This window comes from Heloderma suspectum, chromosome 1, assembly GCF_057233095.1.
Source record: "Heloderma suspectum isolate Gila_16-S chromosome 1, 16-S_ref, whole genome shotgun sequence".
In the NCBI taxonomy this organism is placed as follows: domain Eukaryota; kingdom Metazoa; phylum Chordata; class Lepidosauria; order Squamata; family Helodermatidae; genus Heloderma; species Heloderma suspectum.
In genome coordinates this window covers 23267177-23294286 of record NC_139458.1, presented here as the reverse complement: position 1 = coordinate 23294286, position 27110 = coordinate 23267177, and the positions used below count along the sequence as shown (strand labels likewise).

General features: G+C 44.6%; 1 protein-coding gene across 2 annotated transcripts in view; it reads left to right on the top strand.

Moving 5' to 3' along the window:
* The window catches only part of RCOR1 (REST corepressor 1), a 203653-nt gene that overhangs the window by 159555 nt on the left and 16988 nt on the right, over positions 1–27110 (top strand). Inside the window, exons 7-8 of one of the 2 annotated variants that reach the window (XM_084838331.1) lie at positions 3784–3862; positions 21763–21960. In XM_084838331.1, the coding sequence (XP_084694457.1) occupies positions 3784–3862; positions 21763–21960 (277 nt within the window). Of the gene's footprint in view, positions 1–3783; positions 3863–21747; positions 21961–27110 lie in introns of both variants that reach the window. The other variant, XM_084838321.1, reaches the window with a different exon arrangement.

The following is a 27110-nucleotide window of genomic DNA, read 5'->3' as shown; positions in this document are numbered from 1 at the left end:
TAGGTTAGACAAAATCTCCTTTACTGGAAAATGTCTGGCTGTAGGCCTGTTTGTGCATGATAATCCCATATACGTATACACCATTTTGTATAGGCAATGAAACATGTCTAGATGTGGGTCGCATGCTGTTTCCTACAAGGAAATATTTCTCATGCAGAAAGAAACATGTCTTGTAAGCCTTTAGTATTGAGACAGGCTCTGCATAATTGCATATTTGGAAAGTAGCACATTAGTTAAGGTTGCCTTAACCCGTGCCCCCATTACAATTGCTACATGAGGAATTAAATTTCTTTTCACCTTGGTTTTGTAAAAACTAGTGTAATAAAGTAATAATAAAAAGTTCTGCAAGTAAACAGGTGCACACTCTGGACTCTGCGGAAGGAATTCTTAATGAGATTAGGAGAAAATAATGGTTTCTGTCATATGGGCTTCTGCAATACCTTTTTAATTTCATGGGTTGTTGGAAAGGTGTGCCAGTTCCATTGGATCTGAAGCCTTCACATATATTACAAGTGGAACTTACACATTTCTCACTCATGTGTGTGCTTCCTACATGGCACAAGCCATTTCTGCAGCATCCAGTACAGTAATGCTGAGTCATAGAGCAGAATGTATCATTAATGTGAACTGTGGCCCAGTATTTGGCTGAAATTGTTAAAGGATAAAAACCTGAATTGGCTTGCTGGGTTAGATCAGTGGTCCACCTTGTTCAGAATTTGGTGTACTGGATGGCATCCAATGTGACATCTCAGGAAGGTTCACAAGAACAGCCAACCTTCTAATTCAATCTGGAAATCAGAAGTTAGACAATTTCTGGAAATGGAAACTGCAGTTCTGGCTAACAGCCAGTGACAGGTGGCCTTCCCCCATGGTCTTAATCTTTTCTATATTGTAAGCCTGCAGGCAGGGTTTGTTCATTTCCATATAATTACCATGAACTGCCTAGTGGTTGAGGCACTTCACAAATAGTAAATATGATTTCATATTAATAATGTCTCTTCTTCAAAATAATTGCCAGTGGCAATCAGTTCCAGAGGTCACATTAGCAAGCAAAGTGTTTCTTCCTTGTTTGCCTTTTAAAGTAGGGTTTAGGCAACCTTTTGGGAGTCAAAAGCCACATTGGCCCCTGCCCTTTTGGGGTGCACGAGTGGATAGGACTGGTGATGAGTGGGGCAGTGGTGCGTGGGTCCAGGACACATGCACAGATTTACACCCATTCATTCATTCTCACACACATGCACGCACACATCATTCTTCATCAGGATCTCTGAGCAGTGGGGGTGGCTAGTTTAAAGTCAAGATAACTGTTTCCCTGCTGCTGTTAGCAATCAGGATCACTTGGGGAAAAGCCAGTGGAGGCTGGTGGCTCCGATGTCAGTGGGGCAGTGAAACTGCTCCAGGTTTCAGTCAGAACCAGTTAAAACTCTAAAGCTGCTATCCAAGGTCTACTGGGGAAAGCAATCCCTCTGCTACCGCCATTCAAGATTGCTGTTTCCCTGCTACTAACAGCAGACTGTTCCCAACCACTTAGCTGATGCCTGATCACAGTGGGAAAGTGGGCTGCACAAAAAACAGTTGAGAACCACAGGTTGCCAACCTGTGGTTTAGATCCACAGGAAGTTGCTTTGTACCAGGTCAGACTATCTGTCCATCCAACCCAGTATTGTCCTTTCTGACTCCAGGGTCTCGGGCAGGATCTTTGCCCTCACCTGGGTGAGAATCTGGGACTTCACTCATACAACGCATGTGCTCTGCCATTGAGCTCTTGCCCCTCCTTATCCTCAATAGGTGGCCCATGGGCCAGATTCCACCATTTCTTTCTCTTTAACATGCCCTTTGAGCCTTCTCTCCGTCCTTTTCTTCCCCAATTTCAGTTGCCAGTGTACCTGCGTTTTTTTCACGTTGGCTGCTCTCTCCAGTTCCAGTTGTCACATTTCGTTCATGCTGCAGAGGACACCACCAATAGCAGATGTGCAGGGCAAATCATTGGCTTTTCCCACAGTTGAGCTTTATGCACCAAATATTTGAGGGTAGATTGCGATGTAATACTTCTCAGATTTCATCCCTGGTGGGAGAAAGTTAACTCCAACCAGACAGATGCTCCTGATAAGCTGATAAGAAGGGCATGATGGTGAAAAGCTGATGTTTTATTCCCACCATGTGATACTCAGAGATGTACACTTCCCGTGTTGTAATATCAGTTTTGTAGCTGTCAAAAGGGCACAGAGAATCCATTCACGCTGACCATTTGTTAATTCCACGAAGCAGTTAAATAATTTAAAAGAGCATGTTCATCACTGAATATTAAAGACTGTTCCACTACAGAATTTATCTGTGTAATAACCTGCTTTCAAAAAGAAGCAACTACTGGACATTGCCAAAACATATGTTTAAAAGAAGCATTAGCTGTATTGCACCGCCGAATTAGACAATCCCTTAAAGAGACATTGCAGTGTCCAATAGACATGAAACGTTTTTGCTGGATAAGACACAGCCTAAGATGTATAGACACAAAATGTAGATGCCAAAGCAGCAATCCACTGATTAAACACTTGGGGGTGGTGCCCACAGCAGTTTTTCAAATTCCCAAATGTGCCCACAGTACCAAAAAAGTTGGGGACTTCTGGCTTAGTTAATATATGAAACAGCAATCTATTTTGTATTGGGGAAGGTTTGTTTGGAAATTATTATTAACCGCCTGGACAGTAACATCTACTAATTTATTTTATTTACAATATTTATCTACCGCTCCACATCAAAAGATTTCAGAGCGTTGAACAACAAAGATAAAAGAACAGAACACCATGTTAAAACATTTTAAAAGAAACAAAAGAAATAAAAGATTCCAACACCCTTACCACTGGTTATTTGTTCTGTCACATTCAACATGGTTCTCATTTGATGTCTTTTAAAAATTATTTTGTTATTGACAGAATGTATTTTTGCTCAGCCAGGAATTAAAAACACACACATCATACAGATTGCTCAGCATATTTGTCCTGTGCCTGGCAGATATAACCTCTCACCTGTGGTTTCTTCCTTTTCAAAAATAAAGAAAAAGAGGCCATATGATAATAAATCAATGCAAAAGTCATTTGGCTGGCAGTCCTATGCTCACTTACCTGGGAGTAAGCCCCACTGAATTCAGCTGCACTTACTTTTGAGTAGACATGCATAGGATTTCACAGTTAAATTTGCTTGAGCTGTCATGGATGAAGCAATAAAGTGGTTGGGGCTATTTATATTTACTAAAGCATGCCTTTCAAGAAAAGAACATTCGAGCGTGGTTGATGAAGCAATAATACAAAAACACAATATATAATAACAAAAAGTAATACAAGAAAAAATACAGCTAAAAGCAGCACTTTGCTTGGAAGAGTTGGAAAATGTAAGTAAATACAGAACCATAGGCTTTTCAATAAAGTACCTTTTGTTATAGTTCTTCCAAGATATAATGGATTGGAAATCCACTTTAAAAAGTTGCATCTAATTTGGTACCCCATGGTCACATTGATGGTTGGCTTCTTATTTATACTTGCGTTTTATGAATCTGTGGTATTGAATTAGATGTCAACATCATTCTCTCAGACTGAACTTCTCCTTTGGATGTTCTTAATGAGAACCTTGTATTCTCTTTTTTATTTTATTTTGTTGTATTGGAATTTGTAATAATGGAAATGTCTTTAATAAACAGTGTGTGTTATTTTTACGGTTGTAACGCTGTTATTGTTCTAATTTGTGTTTATGGAGTCATAATGTGGCAATGCCTTCTTTATTTTCTAGTGAGGATGAAATGGAAGAAGCAAATGGAACTAACCCTATTGATATTGAAGTTGAACAAAACAAGGAGACCAAAAAAGAGGTATTTTCCCTAATAATGCTTTAATACATTAAGATTTTTTTAAGCCCCTGTGAACTTGTGAACTGGGTTTTATTCTTTCTTTATCTGTTGTTTTATAAGGATTCAGTTCTTAACTATTGTAGCATGCAATCTTATGCATGTTTAAGCAGAAAAAAGCCCTCCTGAAGATTTTTTTTCTGTCTAAATATGCATAGCATTACATTAAGGGTGCAATGCTATGCATATTTAGACAGGAAAAAGAATCTTCAGTAGAGCTTTTTTCTGTTTAAATGTGCATAGGATTGGATCCTACAATAGTTAAGAACTGAATCCTTAGGGGTTTGGGGGGTATAGGAAAAGCACATTCTTTAACACAGCTTTCCCTTTAAGCAGCTTTCCCCAACCTGGCACCTTTCAGATGTGTTGGACTACAATCCCCATCCTCCCCACAAACATGCTGGTTGGGGATGATGGCACCTGTAGTCCAACACATCTGGAAGTCGCCAGGTTGGGGAAAGCTGCTTAAGATTATTCTAGAAATTATTGATTTGTGCATTCCAGCATCTTCTAGCCTCAGCTCTTTCTCACTTCTACATATTGAAGCTACTGCCACTTAATCCCAGTAGGAAACCCATTTTAGGAGCCCACGGGTAATGGAGGGGCAATTTTTCCATGGTTCTTTCCATGCTATGAAAAGGGCTATGGCTCATGGAAGAGCACCTGCTTGGCATGCAGAAGTCCCAGGTTCAGTCCCCAGCATCTCCAGGTACAGCTGGATAAATTCCTGCCTGAAACAGTGTGGACAATACTGGGCCTGATGAACCAACTGTCTGAGTCAGTATAAGGCAGCTTCCTATGCATAAAATCTGTCTGTCTTCCTGCCTGCCTCTCCCACACTGCAATACCATTTTCTTCCGAGCTCATTTGGCCAGAAGCCAAACCACCATAAGGCATAGCAATGGACTAGATGTGGGTAAACAAGCAGAAACTTAATCCAGCTAAAGTATTGTGCTAATCCAGGATTGGGTGTTTGTCCTATTTGGGATAGGGTTACACATGCCTTAAGTGTGCTTTTGGATCCAGTGCTGCTCCTGGATGCCCAGGTAACCGTGGTGTGTGCCAGTGATATGCCAGCTTCACCCCTATCTGGAGAAATCAAACCTGGCCATAGTCATTCCTGCCCTACTTAGTCAAGAGTAGATTAGTGCACCTTTCCCCAACCTGGTGCCCTCCTGATGTTTTGGGCTACAATTCCCAGCAATCCTGAACCATTGGCCATGGTGGTTGGGGTGAAGGGACTTGCAGTCCAAAATATCAGTAGAGCACCAGGTTGGGGAACCCTGGATCCATGTAACATACTCTATGTAGGGCTGCCTTTGAAGAATGTGCAGAAGCTTGAGCTGGTTCAGAACATAGCATCCAGAAAGAGGTGTTCTGAACTTACCACCCCAGAACTGTTAGGACATAAGAAGTGCCCTTTATACCATTTAGCCTGGTCTTGTCTCCTCTCAGTGGCAGTGTCTCTCCAGGATCTCATGCAGAGAAGGTTCTCTTTTCCCAGCACCTGCTGCATTATCCTTTTAACTGGAGATACCAGGGACTGAACCAGGGACATTCAGCTTGCGGTCTGTCGCTGAGCTGTGGCCCCTCCCCCGGCTGTACTGCTGGCTAATTTGTCTCCAAGCCCAAGTCAAAGTGCTGGTCTTAACCTTTAAAACCCTAAGGGTGTAATCCTATGCAGAGTTGGACAGAAAAAAGTCCTACAACTCCCAGCATTTTGTTTAGACAAAACAAAATCTGAGGTACAGCAGGTGGGGGTACATTGTGAGGCCTTTTCAACTATAGCACCTAAGTTGTGGAATACCTTCCCCAAAGAGGTCAATCTCACTGCTGGCCTTTCAGTGTGCAGCCCAAAATTCAGTAAGGCCTTTGGGCTGATTTAGAGTGGCTCAAGGCATCTATTTTCAGCTGCGGTGATGTTTTTGGTTAAAATGTTATACATTTTTGTGTTGATTGTATTATTGTAAATCATATTACTTTGTGAGCCATCTTGACAATTTATGGAAAGGTGGGAAATAATAATTAATAATAGTACATAATTCATAGTAATTCATAATAATAAGTAATAGGGGCGAAACTGTATATGGATTGTAGTACATACTACAGTGGCACTATCAACATCTTTGTACTTGGCTCATGGCTAGCGGAGAGGAAAGGGTGAACGGGATTTTTAAGGTGGTGTTATCTTATGATGATTTGATCATGTGGACAATCATGGGAAAACAAGAAATCTGCTGTGTGTGTCACGTTTAAAAGAAAGCTGAGCCTGGCTCTACATGTAAACGATGGCACCTCTGCATCCAGTACAACTTCCTTTGTATGCTCAGGATTTTTGCCGACATATTGGAGGGTCGCATGAATGCACGTGTCCCTCTCCTGAGTCGTGGCGGCACAACCTAACAAGCTGAATGCAGCCCATCAGCCATGTATTGTAGCCTTCCAATCAGTTGACAACTCCCCTGTTTTTGCTCCCCCAGATGAGTCAAGAGGACTTGCCTTGTGGGCCTCCCATTTATGGCTGGCAGGCTATGTTCAGTCTGATGGATCATGAAGATTGTATAGGCTTGTCATTATTAAGCTCTCTTGTCAGAGAATGTTCAGGATTATACATTTTAAGAAGCTTTTAGAGCTTCTGGGCCTCTTGTCAAACCATTGGAAGTGCTGCATTTGATACATCATACTTTGTATTTTATTTATAATATTTATTAATCTCTTTTGTGAATTAAAACAACCTGAGATTATGTAAACAACTATGCTAAACTTGTTTTATACTTTACAGAAACAATACTGGGTGAGTAATGGAGATGGGCATCACATTGCTATTGAACTGGATTAACCTTGAATTTTAAAACATTTGAGTAAATGAAAATGTTTTAACAGCAGTCCCAATGTTAGTCCTACATAGGGAAATTCTTTGAAGGAGTCAGGGAGAGGGGAGTTTGAAGATTAAAAAAAGAATAATTTCCTTGTCTCTAAATGGTAACTATAGCCATGATGCAACACACACACGTGCATACACTGCCTATAATAATGCTTGTTGCAGCCAATAAAGCGTCAATCTTCTCTGGATGCACTTACTCTGGCATAAGTGATAAGCTCATCAACTTCAGTTGAAGCAGGACTGGATGCAAAATCGAATCGTGTCATTTACCTTACGTCTTGTAGCAAACAGCATTTTACAAGCTCTGAGACGGCCATGTTGTGTATGCAGTTGCCAACTGATTAGCACTGAAGGCCCCTGTCAGCAACATGTTTAGCACGGAAGGTGATGGACATAAATAATCTTCTGGAAGGCAATAGCTAAACTGTACATTACAGACGTCTGTAATTTTAAATGCGGAAGACTAATCAACCATGTGAGGAAGGGGAAGCAAAAGACATAGGTATTTTAATTTAAGTGTCATTTGATTTTTTGTTTAAAAATTGCATACCACTTTCCCACAAAATGTAGCCAAAGCAGTTCACAGCACAACAGGTTGTACTGTCACATTGTGGTTTTAAGCTTTCATATTGTATAGCGTTTATGCTTCACTTTGTGGTTTTAATTTTTGTGAACTGCCCAGAGACCTTCGGCTATTGGGAGGTATAGAAATTAAATTAATTAAATTAATAAATAATAAACAGCAATACAAAAACAAGACTGCATAGCAATGCATCAGTTGTATTAGTATATCATTACTATAATAAACAACCCGTACAATTCATTTCACCAATACTATAACTAAAATATTGTAACTTTTATTCATTACAAAATAGGCAGTATCAACCATTAAAACACAATATCAATTGTTACTATTTGTCAGTAAAGTATAAGCCAGAGCCAAATACATCAAAACCTTCCAATGCATTGAAACAACACAACTTGCAAATAGCTACCTAAAGAATGCTAAGTGCAGGAAATAGCAATCCAGTTTCTTACAACCTGCAGCAACTCTTCTCCCTAATGCCGTCCCCCTACCCCCCATCTCATGCTGGTGAAGTTGTTAACAGAGACAAGAAAGGGGTGATAACTAGTCTCTTTCCTTGTGCTCTGGATGTTCCTGCTGCAATTTTGATTATGTTTTGTCCTTCAGCATCTTCTCATGAGGTTTCCAACCTTCATCTACTTGTTATGAGGGCTGGAGACCTTTGTAAATTGGGATTGTATTTATGCACAGTCAATGGTAGGAATCCACCAATGTGATTATTACTTTCAGTCTCAAGTTAGTTTTGAGAGGTCAGCATGATTTCTTGAATTCTTAAGACTAGTTTCCATGAAAACTAGAATTTCAAAAGTAATCCTGTGCCTGCCCTCTCATGGTTATATAGGTTGCATTTGAACTATTTTTCTTACACCATGCATGAAATTATTGTCATTGTCCTACAGTGGGTTTCACAAGGAGCTTTGTCTTGAGGAAAGGTTGCATCGTATGCCATGTCCTCAGGACAGCTGTTCTCTTAAAACCAAAGGCAATGTGGGTTTCACTGTAGTGTGATTTGAAAATAAATAAGGTGCCCAATGATGGGAAGAAATCGCTCATGTGAATCCACAGTTAAGACAGCAGTCCTCAGTCTTATATAAAAGGTTACACATATAAAAACAGGTTAGTTTTTTGCAGCCTGCTCCCTTCCCTGGCAACGGAGGAATGGAGCAGTGCTGAAGCCCTGGACAAGGGTGGCCAGGAAAGGGAGGAGGCTGCAAGACCTTCTCCCAGCAAGCCAGATCACCAGTAGCGGCAGTCCACATAGCCTCAGAGGCAGGGGGTGTCCAGGGAAGTGAAGGGGCTTCCCACCTGCTCTCAGGTGAAGGAGATGATGGCCATTCTGTCTGGGCCTGACGAAAGACACTGGCCTGGCAGGGTGAGGCAGGCTTGGGCAACATCTCTTCTCTCTGGCTAGGCATTTCCCCCTCTCCCCTTCGAAATAAATCAGCTGAGAGGCGGCATGAGACAGAGATACCTTCTCTAGCTCTGTGTCATTATGAGAGTCCTGTAGATTTCATTAACTGTTAAAAAGCTTCTTTTTTAAAAAAGTGAAAAGGACGCACAAGGAAAAGAGGATGGGGAGGGAAGAGGCAAAGATTAGATAGACTATCAGCAGGGCTGGTGGAATGACCCCGCTTCCACTCTTATCTCCTGAGGGAGGGGTAGTGCAACTGGAGCAGGCCCTTATGTTCTCTTTGCCTGCTCCTGCCTCCCTTGCTCCTTCTTCATACCCACAGGGCCATTTTAAGATTTAGTAGGGCAGGTGCAGCAGCATCCTGCTGTTTAACAACGAACAACACTGTGCTTTTGTATAGTAATGGGTGGACATATAATTCATAACTTGCTCACTGAGTTATGAATCTGACATTATAAATGTATGAATTTGACATTATATTACGAGATTTTGATGCAGCTTCACCAAAGAGCATTTCAGGAATGTGGCTTGCATATTATATTGTTTTTCTGCCCCATTAATTATGGCGTTATGCATCACAATGCATCCTTCTCTGATTGGTTTTTATCACAAAAGGAGCATTGAATAAGGAGTGGATACAAACCAGCATGACTGTTCCAACAAATGTAGTTGATTGGTGTATGATTTCAGATCCAAACTTTTAAACAGATCGATTCCATTGGCAAAGACTAACTAAAGGGTTAAAGTAAAATCATTCTCCATGCATGCATTGCAAATAGGATTTTTTCATATCCTTTGGAAACTAAAGGGTTATAGCAAAGCTGGCAGAGTTTGGCTGCTTACCAAGCATGCAGACTGTGCAGCTGCAGAGAACATAAATTAACTCATAATCAATTTCATTTTTAATTATGAAAATATCAAAGTTTGTTGTTTTGAAGTCAAGGTCTGTTATATATTAGGAACATATTTGGAGGAAGCACCTGGAGGAGAGCCTGAGATCACAATTGGAGTGTATAGGCAGGTCCGTAATGGAAGAGGCACTCTGTCAGGTATTTCAGTCCCAAGCTATGTGGCAGGTCAAAAGAAGCACCTTGAACTGGGCTCAGAAATGTACAGGCAGCCAGTGCAAGCTGGCCAGATTGGTTCAGACCTTCTGATCCCCACTATTAATCTGGCTGCTGCATTTCACACAAGCTGTAACTTCCGAACCATCGTCAAAGGAAGCTCCACATATAGCGCATTGCAGTCATCTAACTTGGAGGTTACCAGAGCATAGACTACTGAGGCCAGGTTATCCCTCTCCAGAAGGGGTGTAGCTGGGCCACCACTTGAACCTGGTAGAAGGCACTCCATGCCATTCAGGCCACCTGGGCCTCCAGAGACAAAGATGGCTCCAGGAGAACCCCCAAGGTACAAAACTACTCCTTCCGGGGTAATGCAACCCTATCCAGAAGAGAATGAACACACTCCATCCACCCTCTGTATGGTTGCGGTAGAACACGCAGTTACATACCTCACTAGAAATGCAGCTCTGTTAGGGATGTGTGGGTAACATGGTATGCAGTCATGCAATTTTCCATAACTGTGGGTGAAAGCTGCATACGTTACTGAAAGCGGCATGGAAGTAGTCACAGGGTGGTGGCAACTATGTTGCTGTGGGTAACATATGAATCAAGGAGTTAGTGTGATATAGTGCTTTATGTCAGACCAGGACTGAGGAACCCACACTCAATCTCCACTCAGCCATGAAACTCACTGACTGACTTTGGGCCAGTCACTACCTCTCAGCCTAACCTACCTTACAGGGTTGTTCTGAGGGTAAAATAGAGAGGAGGAGGATCATATACACTGCCTTGTACTCCTTAGAGGAAAGGCAGGATATACATGTAATGTTATATATTAATAAGCAGACCTTTGTTTTTGGTGGGCTATCTCTTAATGTTGAATTCTGGAAATAAATGTGTTCCTGTGCCCTTCCATTCCTTTTTGACAGAACTCCTTCATAAATTTTGCAGTTATTTTCAATACTTCAGTGACAGATGGATATATTTATCTAATATACCTAATGAAGTACTGCTGGAGGAAGCTTCCACTTTGGGAGTTTACTGTGACATTGAGTGGTAATTAAACACAAATTTAATACAGTTTAAATTCAGTTAAGTTGTCTGCCTGCCAAATTCTCAGTCCAGGAAGCTTAGGCGTGAACTGTATTTTCATGGTGACAAGAGCTTCTTTGGCCCCCAAAATGCCAGCAGATCCCCCCAACCGTCACGGTGCCTTGCATTAACTGCTTTCTTCCCATGGTGCTCATAATCCAGATCTTTGAAACAGAAGGAAGGAGCAACAGGTCTGGTGGCTATAGATTCCATAGTTCCAGATGATACAAGCAAATGAGAGCAGGCCAAGCTCACTTACTGATCTGACCCGGGTAGGCATACGTGTGGGGCGGGAATCATTTTGTGCACAAATGTACTCTACGTTCCAAACCTGAGTGTGATCAAAGAGTCCCATTTAGTGCAGATCCATACCACCTATGTCCTACGTTTGTTTGTCCTTGAGGTGCAGAAAGAAAAGCCAAGAATGGGGAGAATATCCCCCCCCCTCAGCTCTGTGGTAGAGCACAGAGCACAAGCTTTGCATGCAGGATGTTCCAGGTTCAATCCCTGGCATCTCCAGATAAGGCTGAAAAAGACTCCTGTCTGAAAACCTGGAGAAGTATGCCAGAGTCAGTGCAGACAGTACTGACCAAGATGGACCAATGGTCTTGATTCAGGATAAGGCAGCTTCCTGTGTTCCCAAAAAGAAAGTGCTTCGTACTGAAGAGAAACAATAGCCCTACAGTGGGGATGGGCAACCTGTGGCCCTCCACATGTTTTGACCAACAACTCCAGCATAGCCAATGGCGAACCATGATGGGAGTTGTAGGCCATGTGGCTCCCCTACTCGCATGCATCCTGCAGCTATATGGGAAATGATTCTCTTGTTTATGAAGGGGGCCACACTGTGTCTTAAAACTATGCAGATTTTCTAGGTATAGAGGCAGTATGCCTCAACCAGTTGCTGGGAGCAACAACAGGAGAGGGCTTCTTCATACTGTGCATGTGGGATTCTCACAGGCCTTTGGTCAGCCACTCCATTTAATTTCTATACCACCCCAAACCCAAAGCTGTCTGGGCAGTCTACAAAGATTAAAAACCTTAAAAACACAGTATTGTACATAATATAAAAACCATTTACATACAAACATATAAACAGACAACACACACACATCTAACAATATGACCAATAATAAGAAATCCAGGACCCAAATTGGAAACCTTATCATATGCTGCCAAATGTTTGAGAGTAGAGGAGGTCTTAACATGGCTGAAAAGATAATGGTGTTGGCGTCAGATGGGCTTCATTGGGGAGATCATTCCATAATTGGGGGGCCACCACCAAGAAGACCCTCTCCTTTGTTGCCACCTTCCGAGCCTCACTTGGAGGAGGCATCTCAAGGAGGGCCTAGATGATAAGTGTACCTAGATGATAAGTGTAGTATAGGGGTAGGTTCAGAGGTATCTGTTCAGCCACTCCGAGAAAGACTAGATGGTCCTTTGGTCTGATCTAGCAGGGCTTCTCTCTGAAGATTCTTCAGAGTATACAATTGGGCAGTGGGGCGGTATAAACAGAGGTTTTGTGGTTCACAAGACCATTGTTGTAAGTTCATAATAAAAAATTTCACTCTTTCAGCCTTCCCCAACCTGGTGCCCTCCAGCGTGCTGGGAATTGTAGTCCAACACATCTGGAGGACACCAGGTTGGAGAAGGCTGCTCCATTTATGATTTATTTGGCATCATTTTCTAGCACCACCAAGGCCATGTCTGTCTCAGCTGGATGGATGTTTTGGGATAGGTGTATGATTAGCTGAAGTTCTGACATCTTTTTGACAGGCTTTGCGTATGACAAATATAGGCTTTGGTTCTGCCTGATCCCCTGAAGCCTTTGATTGCCATTGGCTCCCTGCCATGCAGCCAAGAACAGTGGACGTAGCCATGCATGGTGAAAGTCAAAGTTAATTTGTGTCTGCTGTGCTTTCCAAAGGGAAACAGATGGTTGCAATGTTTGAGTTCATCTCCTTTGCAGCCCAGCAGCATGCGCTGGATTACACAGCCTTGTTCTTTACACTCTAACAGAACTAATCTGTGCCATCATTTTTCCCCTTCCCACCTCATCCCCCAAAGTTGCCAAGGCACGTTCAGTTGCTCTGTATCGGGTGCACAACCTGTTCGGCCCCAAGGGCCTCAGGTGTCCAGTGGGGGCGGGGACACACATGTGTGTGTGCTCAGGCATGCAGATTCACATACAACTCACATATGACGCACACCGCTCTCTCATGCGCACACACACAAGCACACGCGCACACAGGTTTACCCTCGTAAACACACACAATAAACCATCTGATAAATTACCACCACAGTTAATCGTAGATACTATATCACAATTTCTGTTGGAAGACCCAACTAACGTACGTTAGCATTAGTTAACCACAGAGTATTGCTACCTCTTTTGTAGGTGCCCATATAATAGGTTTGGGAACAGGTAGAATAAAGATCAGTTCTTAGGCTGAGGCCTCCTCTCCAGCCACCCCACCCCAATCACCTCCCCCCAAGGGGGGGGGGAAATACTCTAGAAATTAGTTCTATGGTTCCTGCCAAAAATGCCTCATTCCTAGAGCATCCCCAGAGCATCCTAGGAAGCTAGGAGCCTTTGAGCTTTGGTTCCTAGGACTCAAGGAATGAGGTTTCTATGGCAGAAACCATAGAACTAATTTCTAGAACATCTTTTCCTGGTTTTGGTGACAGGAGATACTGGGGGTCTTGGGGGCCTCCAGGCAGGGCTTGGGGGTGGAGGGAGGGCACCTGCAGGCCTTACGTTTTGCATCCCTGCTCTATATGTACAAGGACAGACAGCCTGTGAGATTGTGTATGTGTGTATGTGTGCATTCTTTGTGTCTAAGAGCAGAAACTGAACATTTGGCAGCAGACGCTGGTTTGGGTATCTAGATCTCTGCCAAACACCTGCAACTTAGTGTGGCATGACTTGAAGTGGAGAAGCAGCAGGAGGGAAGTACCTAACCATTCTCCCACCTGTCACTTTTTCTCTGCCACCCCTCCCCGAAATCAGTTTCTGGGTGTGATGGGAGGAGTTCCAGGGGAAAAGAAGCAAGCCACCTCTCCTATCCACTGCTTTAAATTGCACCCTCTCCTCCTTTGCAGGTGTTTGATGAAGCCGAGCCTTAGGTCCCTGGGCTCCTTTGAGTAGTGTTTACTCCTTACCCCCAGCACCACCACTGAGGATAATTGATAAACTGGATTAAATGGGAGTCTAGTTACTCCAGCTATAGCTCTACCCCACGTAGTGTACAGGTGCTCTCCCACTGACCTATGGTTCTCTCCCATGTATGTGAACACTCTAAAATGCTGTTCAGTTAACAAAAAACCCTTTTGGTTTAACCTATTGTGTTAAGGGCTTTCCATAATTCAGTGAGAGCAAGGGTAAACAACCTGATACCCTCCTTATGTTTTGGGCTTCAGCTGGGTTAATTCCTGACCATTGGTAATGCTGGCTGGGGCTTATGGGAGTTGTACAAAACACCTGGAGAGCATCAGGTTGCCTGCCCCTGCTCTACCTATCGCCTTCTGGATAATCGAGCAGTATTGAGTCTTACCTATGTGGGGTAATTGCGTTGGGCCTACCCTGGGGTAATGCTCCCAATTTCCAATCTCCGATCACCCGACTCCTCCTCAAAATGATCTTATCTTTTTTAAAGTGACTTGGCTGAACGTGACCATCTTGAATAGGAGAATAAAGATGGAAGCTGACAACCAGAACTTCCAGTACAGAGCTAATCAGTTGACATATCCTTAGTCCTTCAGTTTGTTGTTGTTCAGGCATTAAGTCGTGTCCGACTCTTTGTGACCCCATGGACCATAGCACGCCAGGCCTTCCTGTCCTCCGCTCTCTCTCGGAGTGTGCTCAAGTTCATGTCTTTCAGTTAATGCAATCCAAAATTACCATGAGAGATTAATTTATAACAGGCTATACATTTTTTCCCCTTCACTGTCATATATTTCTAGAAGTGGCATGGTCAGGTTTCTCACTCCTCCCTCCCTCCCTCTCTGCCTATTTTAATTAAAAACTTGATGAACTCAGAGTTTGTCGCTTTATCATTTGCTTAAATGGTATTAAAAATTAATATGATAATGGGAGAAATTTTAAATGAGTCCCATACACAATATTCATGTCACAGTTGGTGTTTTTCTTTTTTTACATCATGTTAGTGAAATGGATTCTCTACCTCAGGGGCGCAGAGCCTCAGCCCCGGGGGTCAAATTTGGCACTCCAAAGGTTCCAATCTGGCCCTCCAGGGTTCCCCAGTAGGTCATACCCTCCTTCCCCAATCACTGATCATTTGGTATCTCTCAGCTTTCTACAGTTTTTTCCCCATTCTAAAAGTTGAAGTGCCTCTCCTAAGCCTTAGTGAAGAATGTAGGAATAGCCATGCTGGATCAAACCAAGGGTCCATCTAATCCAGCATTCTGTTCACACAGTTGCCAACAACCTGTCAACAGGAAGCCCACAAGCAGGACATGAGTGCAACAGCACTGGCTGTAACAGCTTTAAGCTAAAATATACTGGCATTTTGGCCTTTGGTCCTACCCACCACTGGAATGCAGCACCCAAGAACTTCTCCAAAATGGAATTTGGCTCCTGGGCAGAAAGAGTTTCTGCATTCCTATTCTATTCCTTGCTCTCATTGTTTGTGTACTCTTGTAATCCTTTGATCTGTGCATCTCACAATTGCTTAGAAAAATCTCTGCTCCATTCTTCAAATGTTCTTTGGAGCAGTGGGAAAAAACCCTCACATCCACTCTCTTACTACTATAAGCATATTAAGGGATCATTGATCTGGACTGAGTGTTCCTGAGAGCTCATCCTAACATGTCTTGGGACTAGCTAGGAAAGCTTGAGGAATTATTCTTCATGAATTCTGATATGAACTGATTCAATTTGCACCTCCCATATTAATTTGGCGATTGGAATGCATTTAATCTTTGGACTTGACACTTCCCTGAATTTTGGAATTGCAGTTCTCAGCTCAAAACCTTCAAAAACGCATGTAAAATGTACATATGAGAATAAAATACATTCAGAAATATGTATTTTGTAAGAAAATGTGTTCAAATGTACATATTTAAATAGTAGTTAAATACCAATTCTTGTGTGAATTTCTTTTTTGGAAAGATTGCAGATGAATGCGGAAATAGACCAGATCAGATTTAGGAATGAACTTATGTGAAACTGACATGGACTGATTTATCCATCCCTAGCGTAGCATCTCTGTTGGAGGCATATTGCCAGGTGTTCAAGTGCAAGCAACGTTGGTTTGCACTTGCTGGATCAGGCTCTGGTTAAACCACGGGGCAATCCAAAAGCAAGTCAGTCAGCAGGCAACAGTCAAAAGCACAGTTTTATCAGGCAAGAGGGAGAGTTCCAAAAAAGAGGTCTGAAGAACAGCCAAGGTCAAGACACAGATAAACAGTCAGATACAATGTGCAGTCCAAGCAACAGAGTCAAGCAGGAGTCATAAGGCCTCACCAGGAAAACAGAATACAGTACAATAGGAACTAATAAAGACATTGTTTCCAGCATTGGTTAGGCAGGCACTGAAGGCTTTTAACACTAAAGCCTGCTCAGTCCCACCCAGGACTCAGCTGTAGTACATTAGAGCTCTCTGGTCTGAGCCCTACTCATGAGGAGTCACTTTCTCCAGAGGAGTCCTTCCTTGCAAGCGAGCACTCCTTCTCCCTGGAGCCATACTGGCCTGTTGCTTGAGGCGATGATGCTCCTGGGGGCCAGAGGGTTCCTCAGCCTATGCTTCAGAGGCAGAGTGCCTTCCACCTGATAGGGATGGACCTGCAGCCACCTCCTTTGTGGACCCAGTCTCCTCCTGGTCTGGTGACAGTGACTGCTCTGGGGTGGCCTCAGTTTCTGGGAGGTTTAGCTCTTCCTCTGAAGAGGAGTCCTACAGTGGGGGGATAACAGCTAGCCAGCCATCAGTTGGGGTGGTCTGCTCCCCTGAGTCCTCTGGCATTCAGAGAGGGTTTGGAAACTTGGGGAGGGGGGGCCTCCTGTCATTTGTGCTGGGAAACAGGAATATCTCCCATAGCTCTTTACCTTGTCCAACCCACAGAGTGAATGAGAATGATGGGTGGGGTGGGGTGGGGTGGGGGAATCCATGTGCTGCTAGATTCCCTGCTGATGAGGGGGCTAAGGGCAGTTTTGCATAATGAGCTAGTAGATTTATGGATGCTTAGGTAGTTGATTTCCCTAGTGCTAAAAGTCAGAAATATAAAAGGCTGCCTTCCAGCCAGTCATACCTATGGATCCATGTAGGCCATTGCTGTCACTGGTGAGGAGGAACTCTCCACGGTCTTGGGCAAGGGCCCTACCTGGAGACGCCAGAGACTGAACCTGGGAGAATCTTTCTGTATGCAAAGCACGTGTTCTGCTTTTAAGCTATGGCCCTTCCTCTAAATGCAGTACTTTGTCACTTACAAAATACACCCCGCCCCGCAATATATGCAGTCTGTTTGCACAGTACTTGTGCTCTGTGTTACCTTGAACATGAAGTAGAGGGGGAGTTCTTCCACTGTGTGTAGAAGCCCAGTTATGTACCTTGGCTGTTATCTAGAGGAACACAAACTGGGGAGGCTGATTTTCTTCTCTGTCACTCACTACCTGCTCCTACAAATCCCCCCTTCTTTTCGTGGTTAGCAATAATTAAATTTCACTGTGATGCATGAACTGGCCAAACCATAGTTTAACGCCAACCCAAGTTTGCTTTCAAACTTAAAAACTGGTTTCAGTCATTGGTTTGAGAGCACAGTCTGGTTAGAGGTAACTGTAGGGCAGTATCCTGTTCAGCGCTAGTGCTAACATAAACTGTTGTGCTGACGTAAGCTGTCTCTACCACAATGCCAGTAGTGTTTGCTGGAGCAGCAGGTTTTCTGGGTAAAACTATTGTGCCAGCAAAAGCTGTTGGCATTGTGTTAGAGATGGCTTATGCCAGCGCAGTGTAATTTACGTAAGCGCTAGTGCTGAATAGGATACTGAGCTGTAGGTCCTCCAGTTTACACATCATGATAAAATGTAGTTACCTCTAAGCAGAAAAAGGAGGAGGGGAAGAAGAGAGAAGACAGAAGGAGAGAAGCATGCAAGCCCATGCATGCAACTCTCCATAGGGCAGCATAATGTTTGAATAACGCTGGACTCTCTCTCTCGACCTAACCATCCTAACAGGGTTGTTGTGAGGATAGAATAGGATAAATTTGTCTGTACAACCCTGAGCTCCTTGGAGGACCTATTTCTGGTCCATGTCAGTTTTGCGTACGTTTCTGCATTAATGTGCAATTAAAAAAATAATATATGAATACATATTTAAATACGTGTTTTTGAACGAGGTTTCTCACAAAATACATATTTCTAAATGTATTTTTCCACATGTATGCATTTCCAAATGCATATTATCTTAAAATACATGTTTTAAAATGCATTTGGTATGCCTGTGAGCTGAGAACTGCACCCCACAATTTGGAGTAGTAAACTATTTATTTATTTATTGGGGGGGGGTGCTCCCAGAACGGCATACATATAACCAATTAAACAAGATAGTCCCTTCCTCCAGGCTTACAATCTAAAAAGATATGACGCATGAGGAAAAAGGAATGGGGAGGGAAATTAATTCTTTCAGCAGATCCAAAGGATAATTACATTCTGATCTGCACATCAGTCCAGGAGGTGAAGATAAGGTCAGTTCACATCGGATTTCACAAAGATCAAACACCTGAAACATCCCTAATTGCAGAGCACCTAGCATTTAGCCCACGTAGCCTCCTGCCCTGTCAAGAGAGATAGACAGACATCCCTGAACTAGGTACATCGTCTGGTGGTGGTGGGATTTTCTCAGACTAAAACAGCCTTCCCCAACCTGGTATTGTCCAGATGTTTTGGACTTCAGCTCCCATCAGTCTCAGACAGCATGACCAGTGGTCAGGAATGCTGGAAATTGCAGTCCAAAACATTTGGAGGGTACCAGTTTGGAGAAGGCTGGACTAGAAGGAGAGAGCACTATGGCCCTTGCATCCCGAGCAGCTTTCATTTAAGGAAGCAAAAAGATAATTAGCGTAGTGCTTTCGTACAAATATTTTTAAAGGCCCTGTTCTTCTACTTTTGTGTATTTGGTGCTATCTATAAGAAACCAGAGCAGAAATACGACTTTTTTTAAAAAGAAAGAAAACCATATTGGAGCTGTAGTCAAGTCTGAGTGTTCCTTTGCAGAAATGTGGAAGAGTATCCCAGACTCATATTCCGAAATAGTATCCTTTCCGTTCTGTACTTTTGTCCCCAAAAGACCCTTTTCAGGGCAATTTTCATTCTCGTGCAGAAATCTTTATCTTTGTGCTTGGTGGTGCTGCATATAAAAATGAATGAGCTTTAAGGATTAGTGTGCAGTCATCTGACCTCTCATGTTTTGTCTTAAATTAGTTTCTGCTTCTTCCCCTCCAGCTGACACACAGGAAATTGCATATCAAACTTTACTCTTCTATTCTTTCTCTTTCACTCAACCCACCCACACATTTAAACAAGCTGGGTCTTCTTTTATTCCTGGTGTAGAATTAAATTGACATGCTGGTGCCAGGCCTGGCCTTGGAAAGAGTATTTGCAGATCAGCTGATAGCTTTGAATGACATGCTTAGAAAGTACTGGCGGGGTGTCTGTGCGTCTTGCATCTCTGGAGGTTTGTGTCATGGGTATATGGCAGGAACGGGAGTCTTTTCCCCAAGTGGTGAACAGCTGCTTTTGAACTTTGGCCATCCTTCTGTTTATGTCCTTACTGCATTTCTATCCTGCCTGCATGCCTCCCATCCTGGAACTCAAGGTGCCATATGTGGCGATCCCTGGCAGTCATCAACCAGACCCAGACTTAAGAACATAAGAAGAGCCATGCTGGATCAGACCAAGGGTCCATCTAGTCCAGCATTCTTTTCACACAGTGGCCAACCAGCTGTCGACTGGGAACCCACAAGTAGGGCATGAGTGCAACAGCACCCTCCCACCCATGTTCCCCAGCAACTGGTGTACATAGGCTAACTGCCTCTGGTACTGGAGGTAGCACATAGCCATCAGGACTAGTAGCCACTGCTAGCCTTCCATGAATTCGTCTAATCCCCTTTTAAAGCCATCCAAATTGGTGACCATCACTACTTCCTGTGGTAATGAATTCCATAGTTTAACTCTGCGCTGTGTGAAGAAGTCCTTCCTTTTATCTGTCCTGAATCTCCCACCAATCAGCTTCATGGGATGACCCTGAGTTCTAGTATTTTGAGACCTGCTTTGCTTCATTCTTGGTGTGGGAAGGGTGGGGGAAGCTACCCAGGACCAATGTAAGTGCATGTGCAGAGATCATAGAATCATAGAATAGTAGGGTTGGAAGGGGCCTACAAGGCCATTGAGTCCAACCCCCTTGCAAGCAGTCATAGGCATACAGCCTGCTGCTTAGTGTGAGGATTTTTTGATTTCGTAATCCTCACACTGACATCAGAAAACAAATAGAAGAGAACCTCGCTGTCTGTCTGTCTGCCTCTCTCAAACATGCACACGCACACAGACTCAACAGACTCACACATGCGTAGTCAGTAATCTCTCTCACACAGATATAGACACATACACATCAGTCTGTGTGTGAGAGGCCATAGCTAAGGAGTAGAGCACATACTTTGCATGCAGAACACCCAGGTTCAATCCCCGGAGTCTCCAGGTAAGGCTGGGAAAGCTCCTGGCCGAAACCCTGGAGAGCTGCTGCCAGTCAGTGTTGACAATACTCTCTCTCTCTCTCTCTCTCTCTCTCTCTTTCTCTCTCTCTCTCTCTCTCACACACACACACACACACGGCAGAAGCTCTGTCTGATCTCCTTTTCCAAAATTGCCCCAATCTGCCCATGATTTAAGCTCACCTACTGATGCCCTTATCTGAGTCACTTCTCCTTTGGAGGTGAGGTGGACATCATCTAGGGGGAGGACCTTTTTGTCTGTGGTGCCCCAGTTATAGACTGTCCTCTCCAGTCCTTTTAGGATGCAGACTTGTGCATGTTTAGACAGGAAAAAGTCCTACAACTCCCAGCATGCCCCAGCCAGCATCGAAGTTGTAGAACTTACACATTTTAATGCATAAGACTGCGCCCTTAATGTATTTTCAGATGCCTTTTTAAAGAATTATACTTCAAGGTTTTATCTGTTGCTGTGCTGTTGGTTTGATTTTTTTTAGCAGTTTTGTATCTTTAACTTCGGGGAAGACGCTATTTTGATGAATAGAAATATGTAAATAGTTTAGATTTTTTTAAAAAGTGGAGCCACCGTACTGTTCCAGTGTGTATCCACAAGAGCCCACTGCCAGGTGGGCATTCACTGTACGCTCTGGACCAGTGGAGGAGGAGGGCTTGTCTCATGATCCTGTCCCTTCCCTCAAGATGTCCCAAGCCCCTCTCAGGGCCTGCCTCAAGGTTTGAGACCCAGTGCTGGCACCAGGCCTGCAGATCCCAAGCAGCAAAACAAAGGCAGATCCTTCACACATCCTAGAGTCGCAGGCCCAATTCAGGCGTGGTAGTCTCCCTTCTCACATACAGAAGTGCACAGGGCTACCAGTGGGGCTGTAACCCACTGTGGAGGTGCCAGTTCATACCAGCCGGTGCCTACATGTGGGGCTGATACATGCAGCAGCTGCAACTTTTGCAGTGCGAATTGCCATTTTTCAAACTGCCACAATTGCTCACATCACAGTTGTCGTGTTTATTGTCCTCCTGAGGGAGGTGGCAGTTGTATGTGTGGATAGTAGGAGATGCAACGTTCAGGCTTATGTGTGGCAGGTTTCTACTTTGCAGGTGCCCCCAGCGGAAACAATCCCTCAGGTAAAGAAGGAGAAGCACAGTACCCAGGCTGCTAAGAACAGAGCCAAAAGGAAACCTCCCAAGGGAATGTTCCTTTCTCAAGAAGACGTGGAGGCCGTCTCCGCCAACGCAACAGCCGCTACCACCTTGCTGAGGCAACTAGATATGGAACTGGTCTCCATCAAACGACAGGTACGAGCATTTTTCCTGCGACGAAACGAGGCTTATTTTTAATCATCCGATACATATTTTAAAAAGGAACTCCCATCGGTCTCAATTTTGTGGCTCCCTGGAGGATTTATAGCCAGGACCGAGATGTTTTGCATTGGGATGAGGCTTGATTAACAAGCTGTCAGCTGAGCAGCATGCTTCAGAACGGAATTATTTTAGCTTGGCTTTCTATTTACAGTGCAGCAAGGTGGTTTGCCAGCTTCCTGTCTCTCCCCCAAGATGCTACTACAGCCTTCTATAAATCACAGCTTTCTTCTTTATACTTTGGACTGATTTTTATTTTGGAGAACATTTGTATCAGCCAATTTCTTATTTTGCATCTTTGGTTACTTTCTTCCCTACCCCCACCCCAGCTCTGACTTTTACTTGTATAGCAGTGTTCCACACATTCTAGGCCAGATGTACGAGCGGGAGAGCATGTATTTTTTCCTACCGGACCAGTCTTGTGCAGATAGGGATTTCTCTCTTCCCATCCCAATCCAGCCCGTGCAGCCTCTTGGGAGTTCCTCCAGGTGGCAGGGCTTAGGCTCCAAGCTCCAGGCTCCAGAGGAATCTCCACAGAGGGCATTCCCTCGTTGCTATCTCCAATCTGAGATCGGAGATAACAGTGGGGGTTCCTCTGTTGGTGCAGGCCTGCAGCAGAACCCCCACCGTTACCTCAGATCAGAGATAGCAGTGGGGTGGGGGGATGAGGGGTGCTGGGACCAGGGCCAGCCCTACCATTAGGCAGAGTGAGGCAGTAGCTTCAAGCGGCAGATGCTGGGAGGTGGCAGGAAAGTGTTGGAGGAGAGAGTTATGGGCCACATGGCTTGCCCTATGCCCCCTAAGCTAGTTCCCTGTAGATCCAGGAGAGGAAGATGTTCCATCCCAAGTATGGAAGTAAGATTCATCTGCTGGTCAAGTTGGCCTTTGTACATGGAATGGAACTGGGCACCATCTTGTTCTTCACCTCAGGCAGCAAAATATCTTGGGCTAGCCCTGGCAGGGACTCATCCATGCAAGGGATAACAGATGATCTCCCCACATGTGGGAATGTCCCAGTGCCCTTAGGAAGGAGGTGGTGCATGCAAAGATGTCGTAGAGCAAAGCTAGTCTGCATCTCTCCCCTTTGGAGGAGCAACGGGAGCTATTCCACCTTAGCTTCACTGCATGTGGGGCTTCCCCAACCGGGAAAGCCCACTCACAGCAAAGCCTAGCCCCTGGTCTGAGCATCAGGTAGAAGATCCACCCAGGGTTTGGGCCAGAGAGCAAATTATGTCAGGTGGGCCTGGTCACACCCACTTATGTCAAGGGTGTGGCCATGCTGACCTGATGTCATACAGCCCACGCGGGGGGGGTTATCCAGCCCCCCACCCAAAGGTAGTTCTGCACCGTTGCTGTAGCACAATATGGCATTCCCGTCACTGTGCCATTACTTTCCATGTGCTTCCATACCCCTCCTGTTGGCCACTATACCTCCCCGCTCTCATGGGCTGCTTCTTTGAAGGGATTGCTCTCAAGTGTTTGCCAAGTAGGGACCAGCCAGTGGCAGATGTGAGCTGTTGCCAAGGGAGACACTTTACTCTTTCCCCTCCTCCCAGGCTTTTTTTATGGTGTCTTTATAGGGCCAAGAAGCAGAGTCCCAGTTGCCTCCTCCCAGTCGGTGCAATGGAGGAGGTTGTATGTTCCTTCCCCATACTGATTGGTTGCACTCATGATTAACTCAGCAATTTGGGGCCATTTTAAGGGGGGGGGGTTCTCACAGTTTAAAAAAAAACGCAGTAGCATACCTCTTTATATGGACATTTTTATAGAATTGCTCCCTTTTCTCTTGAACCAATTTTCAGTTGTCAGATTTGAATAATTTATACACATTGTACTACTTTAATTACAGGCAGTAAAATATTAGGTTCTTTAATTTGGCCAGACATTCAGTTCCGGTATAATATAAAGTGGAGGGCGGGGGAGGGGGGCAAACACGCGAAATTATCAACCATTTTGTGCGCTTTATGAATCTGGACTAAGGCTGCAGTTCTGTGCATGCTTATTTCAGAATAAATGCCATTGAATTTCTGGTTGAACTTGTATTAGGATTGCACTGTAAATTACTGTAACCGGTTCTGCCACGTTCTGCATTTGCATACATCAGTCACTTACGCCGCTTTGGTTGCATATGCAGATAAGCAGGATTAAAAACAAATCAAAATGAAATAAGTAAATGCTGATAATAGTATGCATTCATTTTTCTGGATTTGTATCTTGTGTTTGTTCTGAGGTGTTCTTTTTTCTTTTAGCTACAGCTAATAGATATGCAGTAGGAAAAACAAAATTACATTTGTTAAAAAGCTTAATAAAATATGCATCATGGAAGATTGGAAATAAAGAATGAGAGTCACAAACTTGGCAGGTGCAGGCTAGCCACTGCTGCAGTGCCACGACATAGAAGCTGCAACTCCTGAAAATTCTCTGCTGTCATAGCTGTTACTGTCTCTGATCTCTTTGTAAATGTATCCTGATGTTTTCATAGTTCCCCACTCCCTCCATTAAGCTAGAACAGCCTTCCTCAGTGTGGTACTCCCCAAATGTGTTGGGCTCCCAAGTCACATCACCCCAGCCAGCCAGCCTGACCTCCATGCTGGCTGAGGTTGATGGGAGTTGTAGTTCAACACATCTGGAGGGCATCAGGTTGGGGATGGCTGGGCTGGAATGGGAGTCTTGTGAGAATGGCTGTCTATGAAAATAGCATCCCTGCCTCCTCCTCCTCCTCCCCATTACATCTATTAAACAAGAAACAAATAACGTGATAGTGCTGGGGACAGAGATCATAGAATCATAGAATAGTAGGGTTGGAAGGGGCCTACAAAGCCATCGAGTCCAGCCCCCCCCATCGAGTCCAACATCTAAGATATCATGTCACACCTTCTTTTTAATCAGGAAATTGTATTTTATTTCAAAGTAAACTTGACAAAATAAAGACAACAAGAAGTTGGGATAGCGTGGAAGTCCGAGGGGTGTGTGGAGTCCAACGGACTCCCCCACCCCTGACCAGCCTCCAGGACCCTGTTCACTGAGCTGTGGGGCGCTGATGGACCCGGCCGCCGAACAACCTGGTGCTCGGTGAGCATCTGGGAGCACCACCAAGGATTCGTCCTGCCTCCGCCAGCTGTCAAAGAACCCCTTGACAAACAGCGTATGCAGGAGGGGCCTTGGTGGCACCCCAGGGCTAATGCGCTGAGGGGTGGCTGTGCTGGGACCTGTCCTGCTTCCGCCAGCTGTCAAGGAAGCCCTGGACAAGCGGTGCGGGCAGGAGGGGCCTCGACGGCATCTCAGCTCTAGCCCTCCCCTCAAGCGCTTATTCTAGAGCGCTTGAGGGGTGTGCTGTGCAAGGGACTACGGCAGTCAAGCCCTTGTACGCATAAAGTACAAGGGCTTGACTGCCAGAGTCCTTGGAACGGAGGAGGGGCGGCTCACACAGGGGGGCTTGCCGAGCGGGTCTAGGCCGTGCAAGTGGGGGAGGGGGGAGCTCATTGAGCTCTCCTGTGCCCCAGACAGAGATGGGTCTGTCCATCCCTAATGAAAAGAAGAACATACATAATAAGATCACTAAAGAAACAAGGGAATTCACTCATTACAATTCTTAAGGAGCAATCCCATGGCCCTTAGAGAGTGTCTGCGGGGCCATAGGACTTTCTGGATTCCCAGCTGAGGTTGGAGATAGTGCTCTGATCTTGGAGCTGGGAATTAGAGCTCTGACCCCCCTCCCTTCCCCTTGCAGCTGGCACAGGAAGAGCAGTGCCGGCTGCTCTCCAAGGTCGGGAAGCTTCGGAGGACAAGGAAAGGGGGTGTTTTAGTGGGCAGGGAGGGGAAGAGACTGGAGAGGCCAGGATATGAGCTATCCTGAGCTTCTTCCAGCCTCCTTCCCTCCCCCTCTGAAGCACCCCAGCTGGACTGGCAAAAAAGCCCGTCTAGCAAAAATTCAAAGCGGGGAGGCGAGGATCGCCTCTGCTGCTCTTCCTGCTCTGCATTGGATGACTGTCAGCCTCTGAGTTCGGAGGCTTAGGGTCATTGCAATAGGATTGTGCCAATTCAATATGGAACATCTACAGCATTAGCCCTGCTGGAACAGACCAAAGATCCATCTCGTCCAGCATGCCTGTTTTCCCACAGCGTCCAACCAGAAGGCTATGGTAAACCCACAAACAGGGCATGACGGAAACAGCCTTCTTCCCAGCAGCCGCATTGGTTGGGGTAGAGAAAGAAGAATGAGGCATGGGACCTCTAGTTTCTGTGGCAGCCCATGCAATTTTTCTGGCCCTGGGTGGTATCCAGTGGTGGTGCAGCACTAATGACATTGCATTAGCATACGCCACCACAACATCCTTAGCACTTGCTAAGTGCTAAGTGGTGGTTTGCCTTCAAAATTCAAATTGCCAAAATTCAGTGGCAAATCACCACTTTTTCCCTTTGCACTAGTAAGCAGTAATGGCACACTAGTGTTGGTTTACACTACTGCAACATTAGTGCTAGTGCTACACCAGCATTGGATACTACCCTCTGATTCTAGGATCTCTACTGTCTATTGAAATGGGCAGTCTATGGAAGCTGTCACGTCTCGCTGTAGCTGCTGTGTATGCTTCAGGACAGGGCTTCTGTGTTCTTTAATCTATTTTAAAGTTTAAAACATGGAGTTTTCTTTTGCAGCGTGTTGTGCTTGCTTTTTTGGGGGGTGGGGGTAGACAAGCACTCGCCACTTCTAAATGTCTTACACTACCTCTCGGCATAAGAATCTTCAGGTGCAAACTTTCTCTCTAATTCAAAGGTGAAGTAACATTTCCCAGATTATTCCCTAGTGAGACTTGTGGCCCTTGAACTGTCTCAGAGAATCTACCTGACCTCCATGCCTCAATCTTAACCATTCTCTTGGGGGGAGGGGGGGTAGAAGCCTTGGAAAGGCTTAGATCTTGCACAGGCTTGCCCTTTAAATTTAAGTTCTCATTTCTTCCTTGGAGCCTTTCAGCTTGGGAGGAAACTGTAATTCTCAGAGCAGCAATGACAAAAATAGCGGATCTGGGGTGGGTGTGAGGGAGGTTTTAGAGAAGGAGAAAGTGTTGCAGAAAGCTTGCCGATCAGAG